The 17,357-nt window shown below is 57.7% G+C and overlaps 1 protein-coding gene across 4 annotated transcripts in view; it reads right to left on the bottom strand.

The window, feature by feature from the left end:
- Positions 1–507: 507 nt before the first annotated feature.
- SYNE3 (spectrin repeat containing nuclear envelope family member 3) overlaps positions 508–17,357 on the bottom strand; it is a 71,297-nt gene continuing 54,447 nt past the window's right edge. For all 4 annotated transcript variants that reach the window (XM_053666018.1, XM_053666015.1, XM_037130197.2 and 1 more), the window contains 7 exons: positions 16,369–16,530; positions 16,058–16,230; positions 15,527–15,662; positions 13,961–14,122; positions 12,316–12,465; positions 11,287–11,325; positions 508–922 (listed from right to left, as the gene is read on the bottom strand). In XM_053666018.1, the coding sequence (XP_053521993.1) occupies positions 722–922; positions 11,287–11,325; positions 12,316–12,465; positions 13,961–14,122; positions 15,527–15,662; positions 16,058–16,230; positions 16,369–16,530 (1,023 nt within the window). In that variant the 3' untranslated portion in view covers positions 508–721. The remainder of the gene's footprint in view (positions 923–11,286; positions 11,326–12,315; positions 12,466–13,960; positions 14,123–15,526; positions 15,663–16,057; positions 16,231–16,368; positions 16,531–17,357) is intronic.

Here is a 17,357-nt window from a genome sequence, read left to right as displayed (position 1 = left end):
CGTCCTCCAAAGACGCTGTGCGTGACCACGGCCCGCGTCCCTGGTCCGCGCGCTGGGAGCTCAGGGGCTCCCAGTCCTGTGCTGTCTCCACTTCTCTCTGTGTCTGCTCTCTGTTGTCCTCTCCCCGGCCCTGCTGACACTCTCTCCCTTGTGGCTTCTCATGGCCGTCACCGGGCCTGCCTTCGATCATCGCCGTCTCTGCTCTACTCTGCTGTCATTTTAAAAACTGGAAAAGCATGTCTGTCCTCACTGTGCCTAAAACACAGGGCCCTGAGGGCTGGGGTGTCGGTCAGCTGTGACAGCTCCGAGCCCCCTTCCCTAACACCTGGATTGGGGCTGGGCTTCTGGGTGAGAGGCTGCCGTCCACCAGACACGTCGGGGCTCCCAGGGCTGACCGCGGACCAGGGCAGCCGCGCCACGCCTTCCTCCCCACCGCGCACGGATGCCACCTTTGAAATGACCCATCCTGAGCATTTACGTAAGAGCATATAAAAAGTCTATACATGATTCCTGGTCACACACAGTATGCGTTTAGTATAAATAGACAAAGACAACACTGTATAAAAAGTAGTTTTGTGCTGGGACCATGACTACAGTATTTATCCCGGGCAGCTCGGCCGCCTGGCTGGCCCCTGTTTCCAGAGTCTCCCGGCGTCCTCAGGAGGCGCCCAGGGCTGATGGAGGAGACAGGAGAAGATAGTCACCTGCGGCCCCCGCGGGGCTAGGTGGGGGGCGGGCCGTTGTAGCGGAGCATGAGCATGAAGGAGCGGGCGAAGTTGTTGGACAGCGCGCAGTGGCGGTTGTCTTCGCCCACCGGGAGCAGCAGCAGCAGCAGCAGCAGCATCAGCAGCAGGAGCTGCAGGGGCAGCGCCACGCAGCACGCCTTCCGGAACAGGGCGCAGGGTCCACGCCCCCGCTGGGCCTGCAGAACCAAAGCAGCAGGGGTGAGCGGGTTGGGGGCTCCAGGTGGGTGGGGCGGGGCAGGGCGGGGCCAGGAGGACACCAGGGGCAGCGGCGGTTCTGGGCCCCCTGTCTGACCTCACGGGTCTCCGTCTTCCCAGCTGGGAAGTGGGCCCGATGAGAGTTTGGCACGAAAGCAAAGATCTCTCTGGTTTTCTCAAACCAGTCAAGGCATGAAAGGAAGAACAAATGTAACAAGTTACAGACTCTGCCAGTTATTACAAAATCTCTGCCTGGGTGGGGGTCGTGAGAAGGTCACTCATCTTCTCTGAACTTCGAACTTTTCATCTATAAAAAGGGGTAATAATGATACCTGCCCAAAAGAGTTGTGAGAAATAAATGAGACAGGGCCTGCACGTAGCAGGTGCTCAAAACTGCTGTCCGTATTGTTATTATGCATCCTTAATATCATCCTCTTAATCACAGTCACCACCACCACCATCATCACCACCACCACGTTCACCATCACCATCAACATCGTCACGTTCTTCAGCACCGCTCTCTTCTCCATCTGCTCCACCACCATCCTCAGCATCGACACCCTCAGCACCACACAGAGCTCAGCCTCACACGTCCACATGCCTAACGAACATCTTTGCTGCCATGTCCACACAAGTGGCCCAAGGACGCTTCTGAATTCTGCAGGGATGGCCTGGGTGCACCTTCACAGGGAGAACAGAGCCGAGAGCTGGCCACTTGGGAAAGCGAAGGCCCCGAAGTCACCATTCAGCATGGCGCGGGGCAGGGCCCGGCTCTCCAGGGTCAGCTGACCGGTTCCAGGGCAGTTTCTGCCGCACAGCAGCTGTGCGACCTTGGGCAAGCTAGTAACTTCTCTGGGCATCTGTTCTCTTCTCTGCAAAGTTCAGAGAAAAGATCTACCTCCCCTTTGCCGGGTTGTGGTGAGGATTCAAGGCAAAGTACATTTACACACCAATTAAAAAGTAAATAAGCTCTCGTTTGTGGTACTGTTATTGTAAAATATATCTGCTGACTCCCTGCAGAACCAAAGGTGCCCTCTCCAAGACACCAAAAGTTCCAATCGGATGATAACAGTGATGGTGGTGGTGGTGGTGGTGATGATGGTGACGATGGCCATTAGGATGATGGTGATGAGGAAGGCAGTGATGATGGTGGTATTGGTGGTGATGGTGATGATGAGGGAACACTGCTAAATGCAGATGTCCCTGGCAAGTCCTAACCTGGGGACTCCCGGTCCTCTCCCTCTCATACCTGAGTCGCCTGACCTGCCGTCCTGCCCCACTACCCTCTCCAAGCTGCTAGCACGTGCCCCCAGCCTCAAAGGCCCTCACTGACCCAAGTCTGTAGACACTTTGTAAGAGCGGACCGACTGCTGACAGCCTGCAGGACAGGGGAGCCTGGCCAGCTGCACTGGTTTCAGCAGTGACTTCGGGGTGGGGTGCAAAGCCACGTGAGCGCTCTGTGCAGAGGGGGAGGCCTCCCCACAGCCAGTGGGCTGGGACAGAGCCGGCTGGTGCCTGAGCTGATGGTGCCCGCCTGCTCAGCTCACGCAGGCCCGGCTGCTGCAAGGAGCCTGACTTGACTCGACCTTTGCCCTGGTCCAAACCCCCAGCACATCTGGGAGCAGGAAGGAGGGCGAGACGATGGGCTGCGGCCCTCCTTAGCCTGGGTTCACTCCACAACTACAGACCTGTGATGGATGGTCTCCTGATGCAGAATCCGTTTACAGGGGTCCCGCTTCTGTTCGCTCCTCCACTCTCTGAGCTAACTCTCAGCTTCCTGAAGCGAGGAGCCGGGTCTTGGCCGGGCCCCTCGGGGGATATCATTTTTGAAGGCCTAAAGTGTGTTTGCATTAAGCAATGTTGGGGCGTCTTTTCCACGGGACTCCTGCTGCCTGCCAGCGGCTGTTTACTTAAAGAGTTCACATCCTCGCTTTAAGGGACCTGAATTCTAAAGCGTTCTTGAAAACAGAAGACACGATTTAATGTGATTATCGAATGCTCGGAAAGTGCACATGCAGTCACACGGTGGGTACACACTGCCGCCAAAGTGGCCAACAGAGAAATCGACGGTCTCAGCGCCTCCCGGGTCTGGGAGTCTCTCTGTCCCTCAGTTTCCTGCAGAAACTGCTGCCTCTCCTCTGCCTCCACCCAGTCGGACCGACCCAGAGACAGAAGGGGCCTCCTCTGGGTGTGAGAAGCCCCCCGTACAGGAGGGTGCGGAAGCAGAGGGTTCATGGCACTTGGTGGTGGAGACGGCGGATTGTGTAAGTACCATGACTTGTGAGAGTTTTGAGGATTTCAGGAATCTGGGACCTGACCCTCTGCCACTAATGAACGGTGAAAAGGGGAAAGGGGGAAAGGGGATGTCGGAAGGAAAAGGTTTGGAATTCTGGGTTCTAAGCCTGGCTCTGTGTGACCTAGGGCAGGCCAGTTAACCTCTCTGAGCCACAGTTCCTTCATCTGTGGGGAAATGGGGGAATGATACCTTCCTACCAAAGTTAGTTGGGTAAAGGAAGCAGCGCATGCTATGCTTAACGTGTGTAGGCGGTGTTCAGTAAATGCTCATTCCCTTCCTCCTCTACCTGGTGGGCAGATGGGTGCGTCCTGGGAACCCCGCAAGCTTCCCCCCGACCAGATGCCAGGATCAGATGCCATCAACCGCCCAGCCCCATCAGAGAGAAAAGCACCCCTCTCCATAAATGCCATCGCTGGGCCCCTGAAGGCCCTCACCACTTCTGCCACAGGGCCTTTGCACAGGCTGCCCTTCTGTCTGGAATACTCACTTCCCTCCTTCCACCAATGGACCTGGTTAGCTCCTGGTGATTAACCTCAGCTTGTGAGTGGCTTCCTTGGGCTCCTCGACCAACAGGAGCCCCAGCTGCACCTTCTCGTGGGGCCCAGACCTCTCCTCTGGAACCCGACTCAGGTCTGCGTCCCCGGGCACCCTGGAGGCGGTGTTTACGTTCATTGCATCCACTGCTGTGCCCCCAGCAGTGCTCGATAGACATGCGATGAATGACCAGAAGGCCCCTTCCCTTCCTGCCCATCTGGCTGCTGGCTCGTCCCCCGTGCCCGTGGTGTGACTACGCAGACTGCCCACTGGCCGCGAGCTGTTCCCACAGCCCGGTGGTTCCCCAGAACACCCGGGCTCCCTCGTTAATGAGCGTGCCGAATGTGCCCCGCCAGGCCCTGCCATGGTGCTACCCCGCACTCACGGCTCCCTGGGCCCCGGCACCCCTCAGGGAGGTGGGCCTCCCTGGGCCGGGTTCATGGAGGAAGACACTGAGCCTGTGGGAACAGTCCAAGGTCAACAGATAAGCTCAAATGGCCAGCATTGCTCCACAGCCCAGGCTCTGTCCAGCAGCGCCATGGCGTCTCTAAGAAAGAACTAAACCACCACGATGGTCACCCTCGGCCTCTGTCGTCAGCCAGCTGGAACTGCCATCCCACCCTGACCTGGGGTCTGAGTGCGGGACTTTCAGGGGCTTTTCACAGAGCTGGTCTCATTCTCCACCGCGAAGATGCTTCCAGCACCAAGAGCTAAGGTGACGGACAGGGGCCAGCTCTCCTCCGGCAATTCAGGGTGGGCCAGCTCCAATGCCCCTCATCAGACTCACTCGGCAATGAGTTCAGGTCTGGAGGTCCCCTGTCGGGCCACCATGCCACGTGCAGGCTGCCCTTCTCCCCGCGGGTTCCCCCCAGACACTCTCCCGAACGTCTGGGGCCCACCTCGTTCCCCAGCTGCTCCAAGGAGTCTCTGGGCGTCCACAGCTCCCCAGCCAGACCCTGCCCACCGTGCTCTGGACACCTTCTCCCTCAGTTCTCGGGTGGCAGCGGCTGGGCTGTGGCCGGGTCGTTCCCTCTCCTCACGGGGCTGGTTCTGCCTGTGACGGTCGGGTCATGGCACTGTATTGCTCCAGACGCCCAGGCTGGTTCAGAGGGCGTCAGGGGATGAGCCGGCCCGAGCTGGCCTTCGGGGGTGGTTTAGTTGACTGGTGGGAAGTGTCTCCTGGTGGTATGATTGGAGCAAGGGGTGATTTTGTCTGGGGGTGTCCCACCTTTTGGCGTCTCTGGGCCACACTGGAAGAAGAGTTGTCTTGGGCCACATATTAAATATGCAAATAGTAATGAAAACGGATGAGCAGATAAAAGGTTTTAAGTAAGTTTACAGTTTTGTATTGGGCCACATTCATGGCCATCCTGGGCCGCAGGCGGCCTGTGGGCCATGGATTGGACACCCCTGATTCTGTCACTATTCAAGCAGGAATGAAGCCCACTCAGGAGCAGATGTACGGACATCAGGTTGTCCTCCTTCCCCTCCTCCCGTCTTTCCTTCCTTCTTCTTACCTCATCTGAGATCCGCCCAGGCCCAGCTCTGAACCTGGGACTAGAATGAAGGTCAGTGAGGGTCCAGGACAACCTGGAGGCATCCAGCGGGGAAAGCAGGTGATCACCATGCTTCCACTGATACAGGGATTGGGGTTCAGGTGGGTGTCGGGGATGCAGTGAAGCCACCTTTAGACCCGTGGAGTCTGAGGTGGTCCCTGGGACCCCAAGCAGACGTCTAGCAGGAAGCCGGACCTTTGGGACTGAAGTCAGGACAGACCCAGACCGGAGGTGGACCAGAGAGAAGGAGAGACTTAGAATCAGAGAGCAGAGCCACAGCGGTGGGAGGACTTGCAGAGACAGAGTGAACTGTGAGAGGGAAAGAGGCCCCAGGGACCCGGGGAAAGAACCGTGGGAGAAAGAGGCACTGCGTTTGCAGCGTGTCTGAGTGGTGCCCCACGGAGCACTTACTAATTACAAAGGAGGAACGGCAGTTTCGCAGGGGGGACTCCAGCAGACGCCGCCTTCCTCCTGTGGTCAGAGGCAGCATCGCCCGCGCTGGGGGCGCGTTTGCACTGGGGTCTCCCAGGGGATGCGCGAGGGGGGACGCAGCCTCACCTCTGGGACATTCCTGCGGGAGATGCTGCTCATCACGAGGCAACGCCAAGGAAACCCAACTTGAGGGACATTCTACAGAGTGTCCGGCTTGTACTCAAGAAGGTCAAGGGCAAGTGCAACTGAGGAGTAAAAAGCTCCAGCACAGAGGAAACGAAGAGAAGCAATGAGTAAATACAATGTGTGAAATGCATTCCTAACGTAGGGAAACAATCTATAAGAGGACAGTGCGTGGTTCCTCCATCGCATGGAATACTATTCGGAGGTAGGAAGCAATGGGATAGCAAGCCACAAAGAGACGAGGAGGGGATTTTGTTGCTAAGTGAAACAAGTAACAGGACGGTGGTTGCCAGGGGCTCTGGGGGAGGGAGAAGGGATGATAAAAAGGGCACAGGGGTGGGGGTTAGTGTCATACTCAGTATGATACTGCTGTGGCAGGTGCATGTCATTACATATTTGTCCACCCCACAGAATGTGCTCCACCAGGAGCGAGCTCTAAACCAGGCACTGGAGCTAAGTAATGATGCAACCAGATCGGTTCGCCAGTTGTGAGCCATGCGCCATGCCAACGCAAGACGGCAGCGCGGGGGAGATGTGCTTGAGAGGCGAGGGGCGTGTGGGGGCCCTCTGCAGGGGCTGCATTGGTATAGCGCTGTAACCACTCAAAAAACAAAGAGCATTCAGGTTTTTAAAGGCTACTGAGGCAGCTTAAAAATTTTGTGCATGGACCGAGAATTAAGTAACGGTGTTTCTTGAACACTGACTCTTATCAATGCTGATTCTGAAAACTGAAAAAGTAAGAGACAAAAAGACAGAGGGAGAGGCACCTGTGGCTGGTCATGTCTGGGAAGGGCAGCCAGAGGAACCAGAGGGAACATGGCAGGCGTGTCCGACCCACTCCCTGCAGCCGCATGCGGCCCAGGACGGCTGTGACCGCAGCCCAACACGAAACCGTAAATTTACTTAAAACACTATGAGATTTTTTTATTACATGTCGTAATGTATTTAAAGTGTGGCCCAGAGACGCCAAAATGTTGGACACCCCCGCTAGAGGAACGTGGTCCTTGGCCCCAGGCTGTCCAGAGGCCAAGTAGGCGAGGACGGATGCGGTTCCTGTGCCTACTGAAGAGGCAGCTGCTGGTTACCTTGCGGGGATGAGTTTCAGAGGCCTTTCAGGGTGGAAGGCAGGTGGGCTGAGCAATGGGAGGAGGAGGAGGTAGAAAGAGCAAATGCCATGAACTCTGGACTCCAGGGGTCAAAGACAAGTTTCAAAAACTCCACGGTTAGCATGGACTCTTTTGTTGAGCAGCAAGGGCCAGCTCCCTCTGGGCTCAACGGGTGGGCAGACAGGGCCCCAGGGATGACGTAGCTCAAGGTTTGGGGTCCGTCCCTGGCTCTGTCCTTTGGAAGGTCAGACAGCAGGGCCCTAGTGAAGCCCAGGCCTTTGACTAAAGAAAAACCAAATCTGACCAGTTGCCAAGGTTGGACAGTGAATTGCAGGGGGGTCAAGTCAAGCTGCGTCCCCTCCACCTCCAGCCCGACCTGGCCGTTGGCCACCGTGGAGAAGGGGCTGAGAAGCCACGCTCCTCCCAGCAGAAACCCGAGGTGGCTGTGAGTGTCGGGGCCCGGCATGTGGTCTAGCGCACAGTAGGGATTACTGGAAAAAGTCACAGTCAGTGGGAGAGAAAGTTATTATCTAACATGGAAAACCCACCGATGCCTTGAGACTCGGTGTTACGGTATTATACCTGCTCTAAGGTGCGGGCTGTAAGCCGTACCATTATTTTACATCCCACCAATTAAGAAAAAACTAGCAACTAAGAGGGAGCATGGAAGGAGACCCCACATCAAGTTGGGGCACCACAGAGCTGTACCTTCAGTATTGGGGGCGACAAGGACTGGCCCCACCTCACAGAAAAGGGAAGCGAGGAAATTCGAGGCCAGCCATGGTACTGGGTGAGGGGCAGGAAACAGAACTGCCCCTGAGAACCGGAACCACAGGCTGGGGCTCCCAGAGAGGGGCTGTCTGAGTTGACCCAGCCAGTGTGGTCCAGGGGAAAACAAAACAAAACACACCCCACAAGCAGAGATGCTGATGTAAAGAAATCTCAGGTGCACGGTGTCCGGGGGGATGGGGAGAAGCCGGTCCACAGCCTTGCTGGAAGAACTCGATTGCAATAAGATGCCCCAATTCGATAGATGTGGAAATATGAAAACTTAGGAGCCTTAAAACCTGTTGTATAAACTAGGGTCCAGTAAATAAAATGCCACCCTTGGGCCGCCCAGCACTTGAACCTGCACCCAGATGCCACAGCACCCAACGCTCTCCACGCCTGGGGTTGGGCACACGGGCCCTATGCCAGCTTCTCGGGGCCGGCGGAGACACCGGCTCACCTGTGCCCTGGCTAACGGTCCGTCCCAGGCAGGCGGGCTCTGCTCCCCGGGCCAGGGCGGGAGTTCAGTTGACTCAGGGCCCAACTGCAACGTGCAAAGCAATTTCATTTCGTGTGTCTGAGCGCTGCAGGCAAACAGCTCGTGGCACTGAGCCGGCAATGTGTAGGCAGCTGCAAATTTAATAAATCTTAATTATTCTGTTTATACAAACAAGCGGGCTGAAGCCCTTGACAGAGCTGGAGCCTTCAGTGACTCGGTGCACGCAGAGAGAAGAAAAGCGTGCAAAGCCAACGGCTCATAAATAATCAGCTTTGGGGTAGATCTCCCCCTTCCCTTTCAAACAAAAATAATATATGAAATGTTTTTAAGTTGGCAAGATGACAACCTCAGAAGACGGCACCTATTTTCTACCTGTTGGGCCTGCATGTGAGTGTGCATATGTGCACATATGTGCGTGCATGCACATGGGTGCACACCCCTACACACACATGCACGCACCCCCACCAGGAAAATGAGCACCAGAACCATGCCAAAGGGAGGGTCCCCCAGCAGAGTGTCCCTGACCCCTTTGTTCTCAGACACGGGAACAGGGGTAGTGAGTACAGAAGTTTTCAGGGTCCATATTTCTGTGGCCATGAAGGGCCTACTATGTGCCGGTTGTTACAAGAAATTTGCCCACCAGGAGCTCAGCGGGCCCTCTTTCTATTCACCAGAAGCTGTGACTTGCCAACTATCGTACGCGCTGAGGACGGGTCCTGGGTTCAACACAGAGCACACGGCAGCGGTTCCCAAATGCCAGCTGCCTGAGCCCCGCCTGGGAACTGGCTAGACATGCAGGTTCTTGGGCCACCCCACACCGACTGAATCCAAAACTCCGGGGGAAGGACACAAAGTCTGCTGAGACAAGCTGTCCTGTAAGTGAGCCCACGATGGCTTCTGTGGATTGGCCTTCGGGTGCTTACTTCTTCATAGTGGGCTGAGCCCTTTAGCTCCAAACCCAGCGAGCACCAGACTCAAATATTCACATACCTGATTGCTTGAAACATAGCCCAAATAAGCAGATGTTTTGGCCATTTAGAGCCTGCCTGCCTCGAGTCACCTGTGAAATGGTGCTCAACATCTATTGGCCACAGGTAAGAAAAGACCTGCACACCGCGGCTGCCGCCCTTGGAAGCTTCCTGACCCGGAGCCTCGGCCCTGTGCTCTGCAAGACCAGCTGGACATGGGAGTCCTCTCTCCACCCCCCACCCCACCCAGCCGGCATGTACAGGCTACCAGGGCAGGGCTTTGCTTTTGTCTTCACTGAGGGATCTCAAGTGCCAAAAACAGCGCTTGAGACAAGGTCAGCACACATCAAATCTTTGTGAAATGAATGAATGAATGAATGAATGAATGAATGAGGAGACAGCAGATAAACATGGGGCTGTGAACACTCCATGCTAACCTGGCTATAGACTGATGGGAGCTTGAGCTCACGCTGGAGGATTATGGTTAGCCAGCCAAGGGTCCCTTACTCAGAAATACACCGAGTGAGCACTTGCTATGTGCTAAGTACCAGGGGACCCGGACGTGGCTCCCCTTGGACTGCAGCCTGGGAGCTGCATGGGTGAGGGCTCCCAGCCAGGGAGGGGCTTCAAGTGTGAGAGCTAGAGGCAGCCTGAGGGCCCCCATGTCCCACCAGGCAGGACGGCGTGGGCCGAGCCAGTCCTTCCTGATGCCTCTCCCTGTTTCACGAGGAGTCTCTTTGTTGTTCTAAATTGGGGGTCGGTGGGGGGGCATGGTCTTGGAATCTCTAAAGAAGTTCTACAGGCCACAGTTTTCATAATCTTTAAAACTAGATAATGAAGTAAATAAGGTCCACGTTAATAATTCCATTTCACAGATGGGAAAAGTGAGCCCAAGAGGCAAAGCAACTTGTTCCAGACCACAAAGCTGACTGGCAGGGGGCCCAGAGCACATCCTTGGTCTCATGACCACCCTGCCCCATCCAGGGGACACCCTCTCTCCCGAACATTCAAGGCGCGACCACAATCTGGGGACCGAGAAGGAAACCCGGTGTGCAAAGCGTCTGAAAACAGACTCTGAGGTCAGAGAGACCTCGAGGAGCCCCGCCACTCGGGAGCAGTGCAGGCTGGAGGCATGTCTCTCACGGGCAACGCTCGGCAGGAAAACAAGTGTGTTCCCTTGGAAAAGGGGGCTCTGGGGGCATGAGTTCACACCGGGCTTTTCCAGAAGCAGGGAGACCCACCAGGCCTCAGGGGTGCCTTCTCCAAAGCATGCGTGAGGGGCTTTGGGGCCAGAGGGCCTAGACCGCTCCGGAGCCTTTACTGACCAGGTTGTCTCTTCCTGGTTTCCTCACGCTTAAAACAAAGGTGATAATGCCGTGCGTGTCTCTGGGACAGTTAAATGAAACACCCTGGCTGCGACCGGCACCATCCGTGCCCGTGGCAGATGGCCAGCCTGCAGCATCGAGAGTAATGATGCTTATTACCCATCAGGGGTTGTCACTGTTGTTGCTTTGGCCCGTAGGCCCCCCAGGAGTGGCTCAGAGCACGTCTTGGGGGGCATACACAGTAACGCCTGATAGCACAGGAAAGGCACCCTGCCCCTTTCTTGCCTGTCCCCACTGGGCCCCAATATCTGTCTGCCACTCAGGTGGCCTCACTGTCTAGTTTGGAGTGGTCCAGGTCTCCTGAGACAGCGCTGGTTCACACTGTTTGTCATGGCATGGCCGTTAAGAGGGCTCTTGTTCACGCCTCACCTGGTCCGGTTTCGGATGAAAAGTCTAGGACTCCTGTCTCCTGTGCCCGTCAGAGCTCAGTGCTCTCTGTGCTCCCCTGGGCCTTCCTGGGGCCCGACCCAGAGCAGCCCGGGCTGACCCTGCCTACGTATTCCTCAGACTTCACGGAACCTTCCAGAAAGCCCAGGAGTCCCACCCCACGTCACAGGCCCACCAGCCCTCCAGACGCCCTGCCCTTCAGCCGTGTGGAGCAGATGGCAGACTCCATACCTTCTGGAATCCCGTCGGCGGCCCCGGAGAACTCTGTGTCTGTTATTTTAGGGAAGGAGAGGAAAAGGGGAAAAAAAACAGTTAAGTGAGTGAAACTTAAATCCCAACAGAGCCTGTAATGGAATATTCATTTTGTCAGGGGAGCGTTTCTTTAAAACTTCTGGTCATCTGGACAGGCTGAACCAGCAGGTGATTCGATTTAATGAGCTTTTTAACGCACTTCAGGCCCAGGTGGGACTCTGTCTGGGAAAGCCAGGGCCAAGGCCGGCGGGCACGGCCGCCAGGCTGGGGCTGGGCTGACACCTAGTGGCCGATTCGGACATTGCGGGGCCAGCACAGGAGCTGTGGAGCTCGGGTGCCCCCTGCTCAGGCTGACCCCCCAGCCTCAGATTCGTCATCACTTCTCAGAGAATAAGAACAGTACCTCCTTTACAGGGTTCCTACGAGGGCATAGCACTTAATAAAGGCTCTTATTAGCTGTCACTGTTTCCTGTGAGGGGACACCGGGCCCAAAGGGGGAAAATGCTTGCTCCAAGTCACATGGGGTAGAGGAGGGGACGAGATCCCAGGCTCCTTCTCTGCCTCCAGCAGCAGGGCGCACGCTAGTGCCAGCTCTGCTGTGCCCGGTTCTGGGGCCTTGGGCGGGTTGCCTTCCCAGAGCCCTGCTGGGGGCAGGGACACAACTGTTCAGGCAGAGGCTGCCGTGAGGACAGGCCAGGGTGGCACCCACAGAGGTTGCGGCTTAGGGGCAGCAAAGTGCTCCTTGGACATCAACTGTGACAGTTGCTGCTGCTGTCACCGGAGCCCCAGCCTTGCAGGGTGGCAGGATGGAGGAGGGACATCTTGCCAGCCAGCAGCTAGGACCCAGCAGTCTCTCGCTTCTCTCTCTGAGCGGCCCCCTCCGTCTGGCCTGCGGAGGCACAGGGCGGTGGATGCGAGCCCACCCAGGTTTCCCAGGTGAGCTGGGCCCAGCCGTAGGCCCAGCCATAGTTCCACCCCTGGCCTGGGCCGGAGAGTCCTTAGCCCTACCAGCAGCTGGCTGCTGTCCTTGAGCTTGGACTTGTATAGCATCCACCGGTAGCGCAGATCCTCCAGCTCCTCTGAGGTCCCCCTCGCCGGCCCAAAGCGAAGCAGGTTCTCGAAGAGATGCTGGCCTTCTGGTACCCGAGCCTCCAGTTCCTGTGGGGCAGAGGCAATGTCCTGTGCACCGTCCAGAGGGCCCGGGCAGCCCTCCCTGACAGTAGGGAGGAGCTAACTGAGTTTCACTGCAGAGGAGCTGAAGGCCACTACTGAGAATCCCATCCCTGCAAACTCAAGTCAAGGCCAGGCCCTTGCTCTCTGCAGTGTGACGGAAGGGACCCCACAGGACAGGGCCAGCTGCCCTGCTGACCTCCATGGCCACATCCAACTCTGACAATCTACAACTGGGCCCTGCAAAGGACTTGACGTAAGAGGTGCCATTACAAAAGCTACCACTGTTGAACATCTTCCTGTTGGCATGGTTAAGCCTGGCAGGGTGATGCTGGGACTGGGACTTTTCTACTGAAATATAGCTCTGTGTCCGCCAGGGGAGCACCTTTTATCCTCAGGGTCCCTGAGACATGGTGTGACCTGGGGCTTGGAGCAGCCCCCTATGTCCGGGGACCTGGGTTCACATTCTGGCTTTGGGTCCTGCTCTGCCCCATGCGACTAGCTGTGTGACAAGGGCATGCTGCTTAGCTTCCCAGAATGTGAGCTCTACAAGGGCGAGAGGGTTCACCCGGGGAACCGTAAGCCGTCTCTGAGAGGGCTGGCATTGGCTGGCGGCAGCGGGAGGTGGGAGGAGGGCAGGAGGGGCATCCTGGTCGTGGTCAGGCAGGAGACTGGACCATGCCTCTCACTGAGGGCAAAATATTAAAAACAATAAAAGGCATTACAGATGCAGAACTATGTCGTAGGAAAAAAAGAAAAGAAAGAAAAAGAAGCCTGAGGTTTGACTATAGAAAAAAAAATAGCAGGCAGTAAAGAGTTCACAAGAGAGCGAGGCACACTGGGCAGAAAGCAGGGCGGGGGCGAAGCCCACAGAAGCAGCCCAGGGGGCAGGCCCGCTCTGCCAACAGGACATCGGCCGGCCTGGAAGAACTGTGGCGAGCACAGCTGCTTTTGGCAGCCCCTCAGGGCCCTGGACTCAAAGGTCAAAGTCGGGGCTCTGCGGAGGCAGAGACTGAAACCCTTCCCTCCTCAGCTGAGACTCCCCAGTCTCCAGAATTAAGGTCAAAACTGGTGAGTAGTAGTGAGAGGGGGCAGGCACCAAACCTATTCAGGAGGGTGGAATCAGGCAGTGACCGCCTCCAGGTGGGAGTGGAAGAGAAAGATTGGGGGCACTGCCCCGCTGAGCTCGCCCCCACGGCCAGGCCTCAGAAGGGTGAGTTAGATAAAGAGGTGCTGTTTGAAGCCAGATTGCTGGGACAGCCTGCCGCACGGCCACGCCCAAGGAGTGGCGCTGTTTCCCAGCCAGGAGCATGGAGCGGGCTGAATACAGGGACACGTGGAGCTCGGTTCATCTGGGACACCTAAGCCAGCCCAGGTTTAAAGTCATTGTTCACACACAAGCCAGGGCCGCTCTGAAGCTAGGTCTATGCTCCTTTTCCTGGGCCGGGTCTCTGGGAACAAGCGCACGGGTGGGGTCACAGACCTGCAGCTTCGTCTCTCTGGTCCTCGCGTCCTTGGCCGTGGCCGATCTCATTGCGATGGTTCTAACCAGCTTGGCGTTTTCCCCCTGCAGCCACTGCTCGAAGTTCCTCAGGAGCCCGGGGAAACCTGCAGGGCCGCCTTCTGCATCCTGGGGGGGTTCTGCCTGTGGGGGATGCATGGGGTGCCCGAAGTGTCAGGGGGAGAACAGCCTACATACGGGCCACATGTCCTGGGGATCCCATCTGAGGCAGATAGTGGAGGTGAGAGAGGCCTGGGGGGCAAGGAATGTCTCTACTCAACGTGGCCACAGTGTCTACGTCTCAGGGACATTCCTCACGGTCCCCTCCCCGGCCTCCCAGGGCAGCCCCTTCCTGCCTGACCAGGATGGTTGTAATCTCAGTCACCCACCTGCCACTTTGTCCCCCTGCAGCTCTGTCTAGTTCGCATGTCCTTCAGCTGAGCCCTCACTTATACACTGTGGTGGCCCCCACGCTCCTGGATGAGGTCTGAGAGCCTCAGGCTCCGGCTCTGCCTGACTCTGCAGGTCGCCCTCCGAGGCCGAGCCCCAGCCTGAGCCCCCACACACACACCGCGGCCCCGGCACTGTGCTCTCTCCTGGGGGTCTTTGCACATGCTGTCTCCTCTGTGTGGACACAGCACCCTCCACTCCTCTCCCCGACCCCCACTCCCACTGCCTTTCTCCCCAGAACTGGGTCACGGTCAGTCTGCAGCAGGCTCCCACGGCGTGCGGCCCCTCTGCCATCCAGGACCACGCTTTCTGGAAACCCTCATTTCGTTGCCTGTGGGTCCCGCTCCTTTGTCCCTGAAGATGTGCTCCAGGGCCCAGCAGCGGATGGGGCCTTGTGGAAACAGACTCATGGGCCCCACCGCAGACCTGCTGCATCAGAGTCTGGGTTTTAATAGGATCCGGGGTGTGCGTCCGGACATGGGAGACTCTGCGATGGGCCCGGGGTCCTTGGCTGGTGGGAAGTGCCTCTGTCCTGTTCGAGGCTGTGTCCAGCCCCGAGCCCCACGCTCAGAACGCAGCCACCCCCCGTTCGTGCCTTCGGAGGGAGAATGAGTGGAGGGACGGGCTGCCTTCGAAGAACAAGAAGTGAATTTCTTTTCCATGTGCTCGCCTTGTAAAGGCAGCCAGGGGACAGTAGGGACAATACAATGTACTTAGGTTAGCTGTCTTTACAAAATACAACCTGTGGCACAAAAAAATACCCATCTTCTCTGATTTCAGTTTGCAATCTGGGCCAGCAGGAAGCTTCTAACCCCCACTCTCCCCCCCGCAGGGCCGTGCTTCTGAGGGGTGAGGGCCTGTCTGTCCAAGGGATGCCTGGGACCTTCCCCAGGGGCCTGGGTCCGGGTGTCTGAGTCTCTCTGTCCTGTGGCACAAGGAATGTTTGAGACCCAGCAGGGCAGTCTCAGCTGAGAGAGGACACTGCCGAGTCCTGGGTGGAGCCTGTGGCCACAGGTGGGGGTAGGGAGACTCTCACCCACCCTCGATCACTGGACTCAGGACCTGGCCCCTCCTGGCAGCCCCGCCAGGCAGACTCACCTGCCGGTGACGCCTGGAAATGGACATGGGGTCCGTGGGGGTGATGAGAAACCCGGTCTTTGGGATGTTGTTGGTGAAAACCATTTTCGTCCCTGAGTCCACTTCTGTCCTCTGCAGCTGACGGTTCCTGATGAGGCTGAGAAGACAGATTCAGCCCAGTTGACGTGGGGACAGACGTGATGGGGACTCACAGAGAAGTAACGGATTAGGGCACGAGGCAGTGGGAGGCCACTTCCTGTCCCAGGTCTGTGCCGGTCCTTCAGGTGGGTCAGAACGTCCCCAAGGCACATGCGTTTCTGGTTTCCTTCTTGAGACCCACATCACGGCCCACGGGGTGCAGGTGCCCAGGATGCAGGTGCGGCCCAAGCTCAAGCGGGCTGGACGCTCCTCCCAGGCCGGCCATCTGTCTCCCTGCACCCACTGCCCGCTGCAAAGCCACAGAGCTCCGCCCCTCTGTCCCAGGCACACCGAGCTCTCCCCAACAGGAAGGGCCATGTCCTGAGCAGGCTCAGGGCCAGGAGGCCACCTCACCTCAGCAGGCTTTCCTGCTGCAGCCGCAGGGCCCGCCACGACTCGGCCAGCTCCTCCAGCTCCTCCTGGACTGCAGCCGCTCCTTCCGAAGAAGACTTTTCCATCACGAGCTGGCCGTGTGCTTCGATCAGGGGCAGCTGGGCCTCCTTCTCGGGGAACTCTGCCAGCAGCCTCTGAAGGGCACACAAAAACGCTCACACACCCAGTGAGGTCCTGGCGGGGGTGTGGTGGGGGGTGGCCCCTGCCCCCCAGGGTGGGAGCTTCGGCCTGCTTTTGGGGACGCAGCACCTCTGCAGGGGAAGCCACCTCACCTCAACTTCGGCCTCGCGGGACTGGGCATCCCATGGGCCTGTGTCCCCCAAGTACGACTCCAGCTTCCGAGTGACCATGGCGACCCACTGCCGCAGCTCCAGCAGCTTGTGGCCGAAGGCGCAGTGCTCCTGCACGCCTCGCTGACACCGGTCCACAAGGCCCTGTGGCACAGCCCATGGCCGGGGCGCCCTGAGTGCTGGTGGCGCTGAGACTGGGTCCCCCCACCCTGCAGGGCCCCCAGACCTGCCCAGGCCCTGGGCTGTGCCAGCCCCCAGGGCTCCCATTCAGGGCCCCCTGCCCAGCAAGAACAAGAGACGCTGGTCCTCCCTTCTCCAAGGTGCAAGGAATTTACCCCGGAAAGACAGATTCTGGTGTACAGTGCCTCTCAGCCTGTCTTACTTTTCTGCACCTGGAGAAAAGGCACCTGGAGCTGCTCCACACCCTCTGCCTCTGGTGTGGCCCCCTGGGGGCACTTATGTTTTCGAAGACATTTTAAATAACTATTCAGTGCTTCATTTTATTTCTCTTTTCTACTATAGAAAGGGCATCACATTACATTTTTAAATGGTACGGGCACTTACACGGAGAGGCGGCTGTTCGGAGTATCTGTTGTTAAGCAAAGTGGGCGGGGCCGTTGGGGTGGGGAGCCCTGCCTTAGACGGAGTTTTTGTGAAGGGAGGCAGCCCGAGAGCTGGCCGTGAGCTCCGGATGCCCTGGTTACAGACACAAACCCAGGACCCCATCTGGACGGATGTCGGGGTGCTGGCTGGAGCCTGCCTGTCAGCTTGTCCTCTGGGGAATTTTGCAGGGCCCCCCATTTCCGTTCCCCCTGCTCAAAAGGGAACCAGTCCTCCGGGAACCCCAGAAAGATCCAGGTGGCCAGCAGAGGGCACTGCAGACAAGGCTCTCGGCCTTGCACTTTTGAGCCCCAGCTTGGGCGGCAGCGTGATGGGCCCGCTGCCTGCGGGGCTCCTGTTAGGATCCCGAG

This window comes from Artibeus jamaicensis, unplaced genomic scaffold, assembly GCF_021234435.1.
Source record: "Artibeus jamaicensis isolate MK-2021 breed Jamaican fruit bat unplaced genomic scaffold, CSHL_Jam_final contig_444, whole genome shotgun sequence".
NCBI lineage: Eukaryota > Metazoa > Chordata > Mammalia > Chiroptera > Phyllostomidae > Artibeus > Artibeus jamaicensis.
The sequence above is the reverse complement of the archived record's forward strand: the minus strand, read 5'-3'. Positions and strand labels throughout refer to the sequence as shown.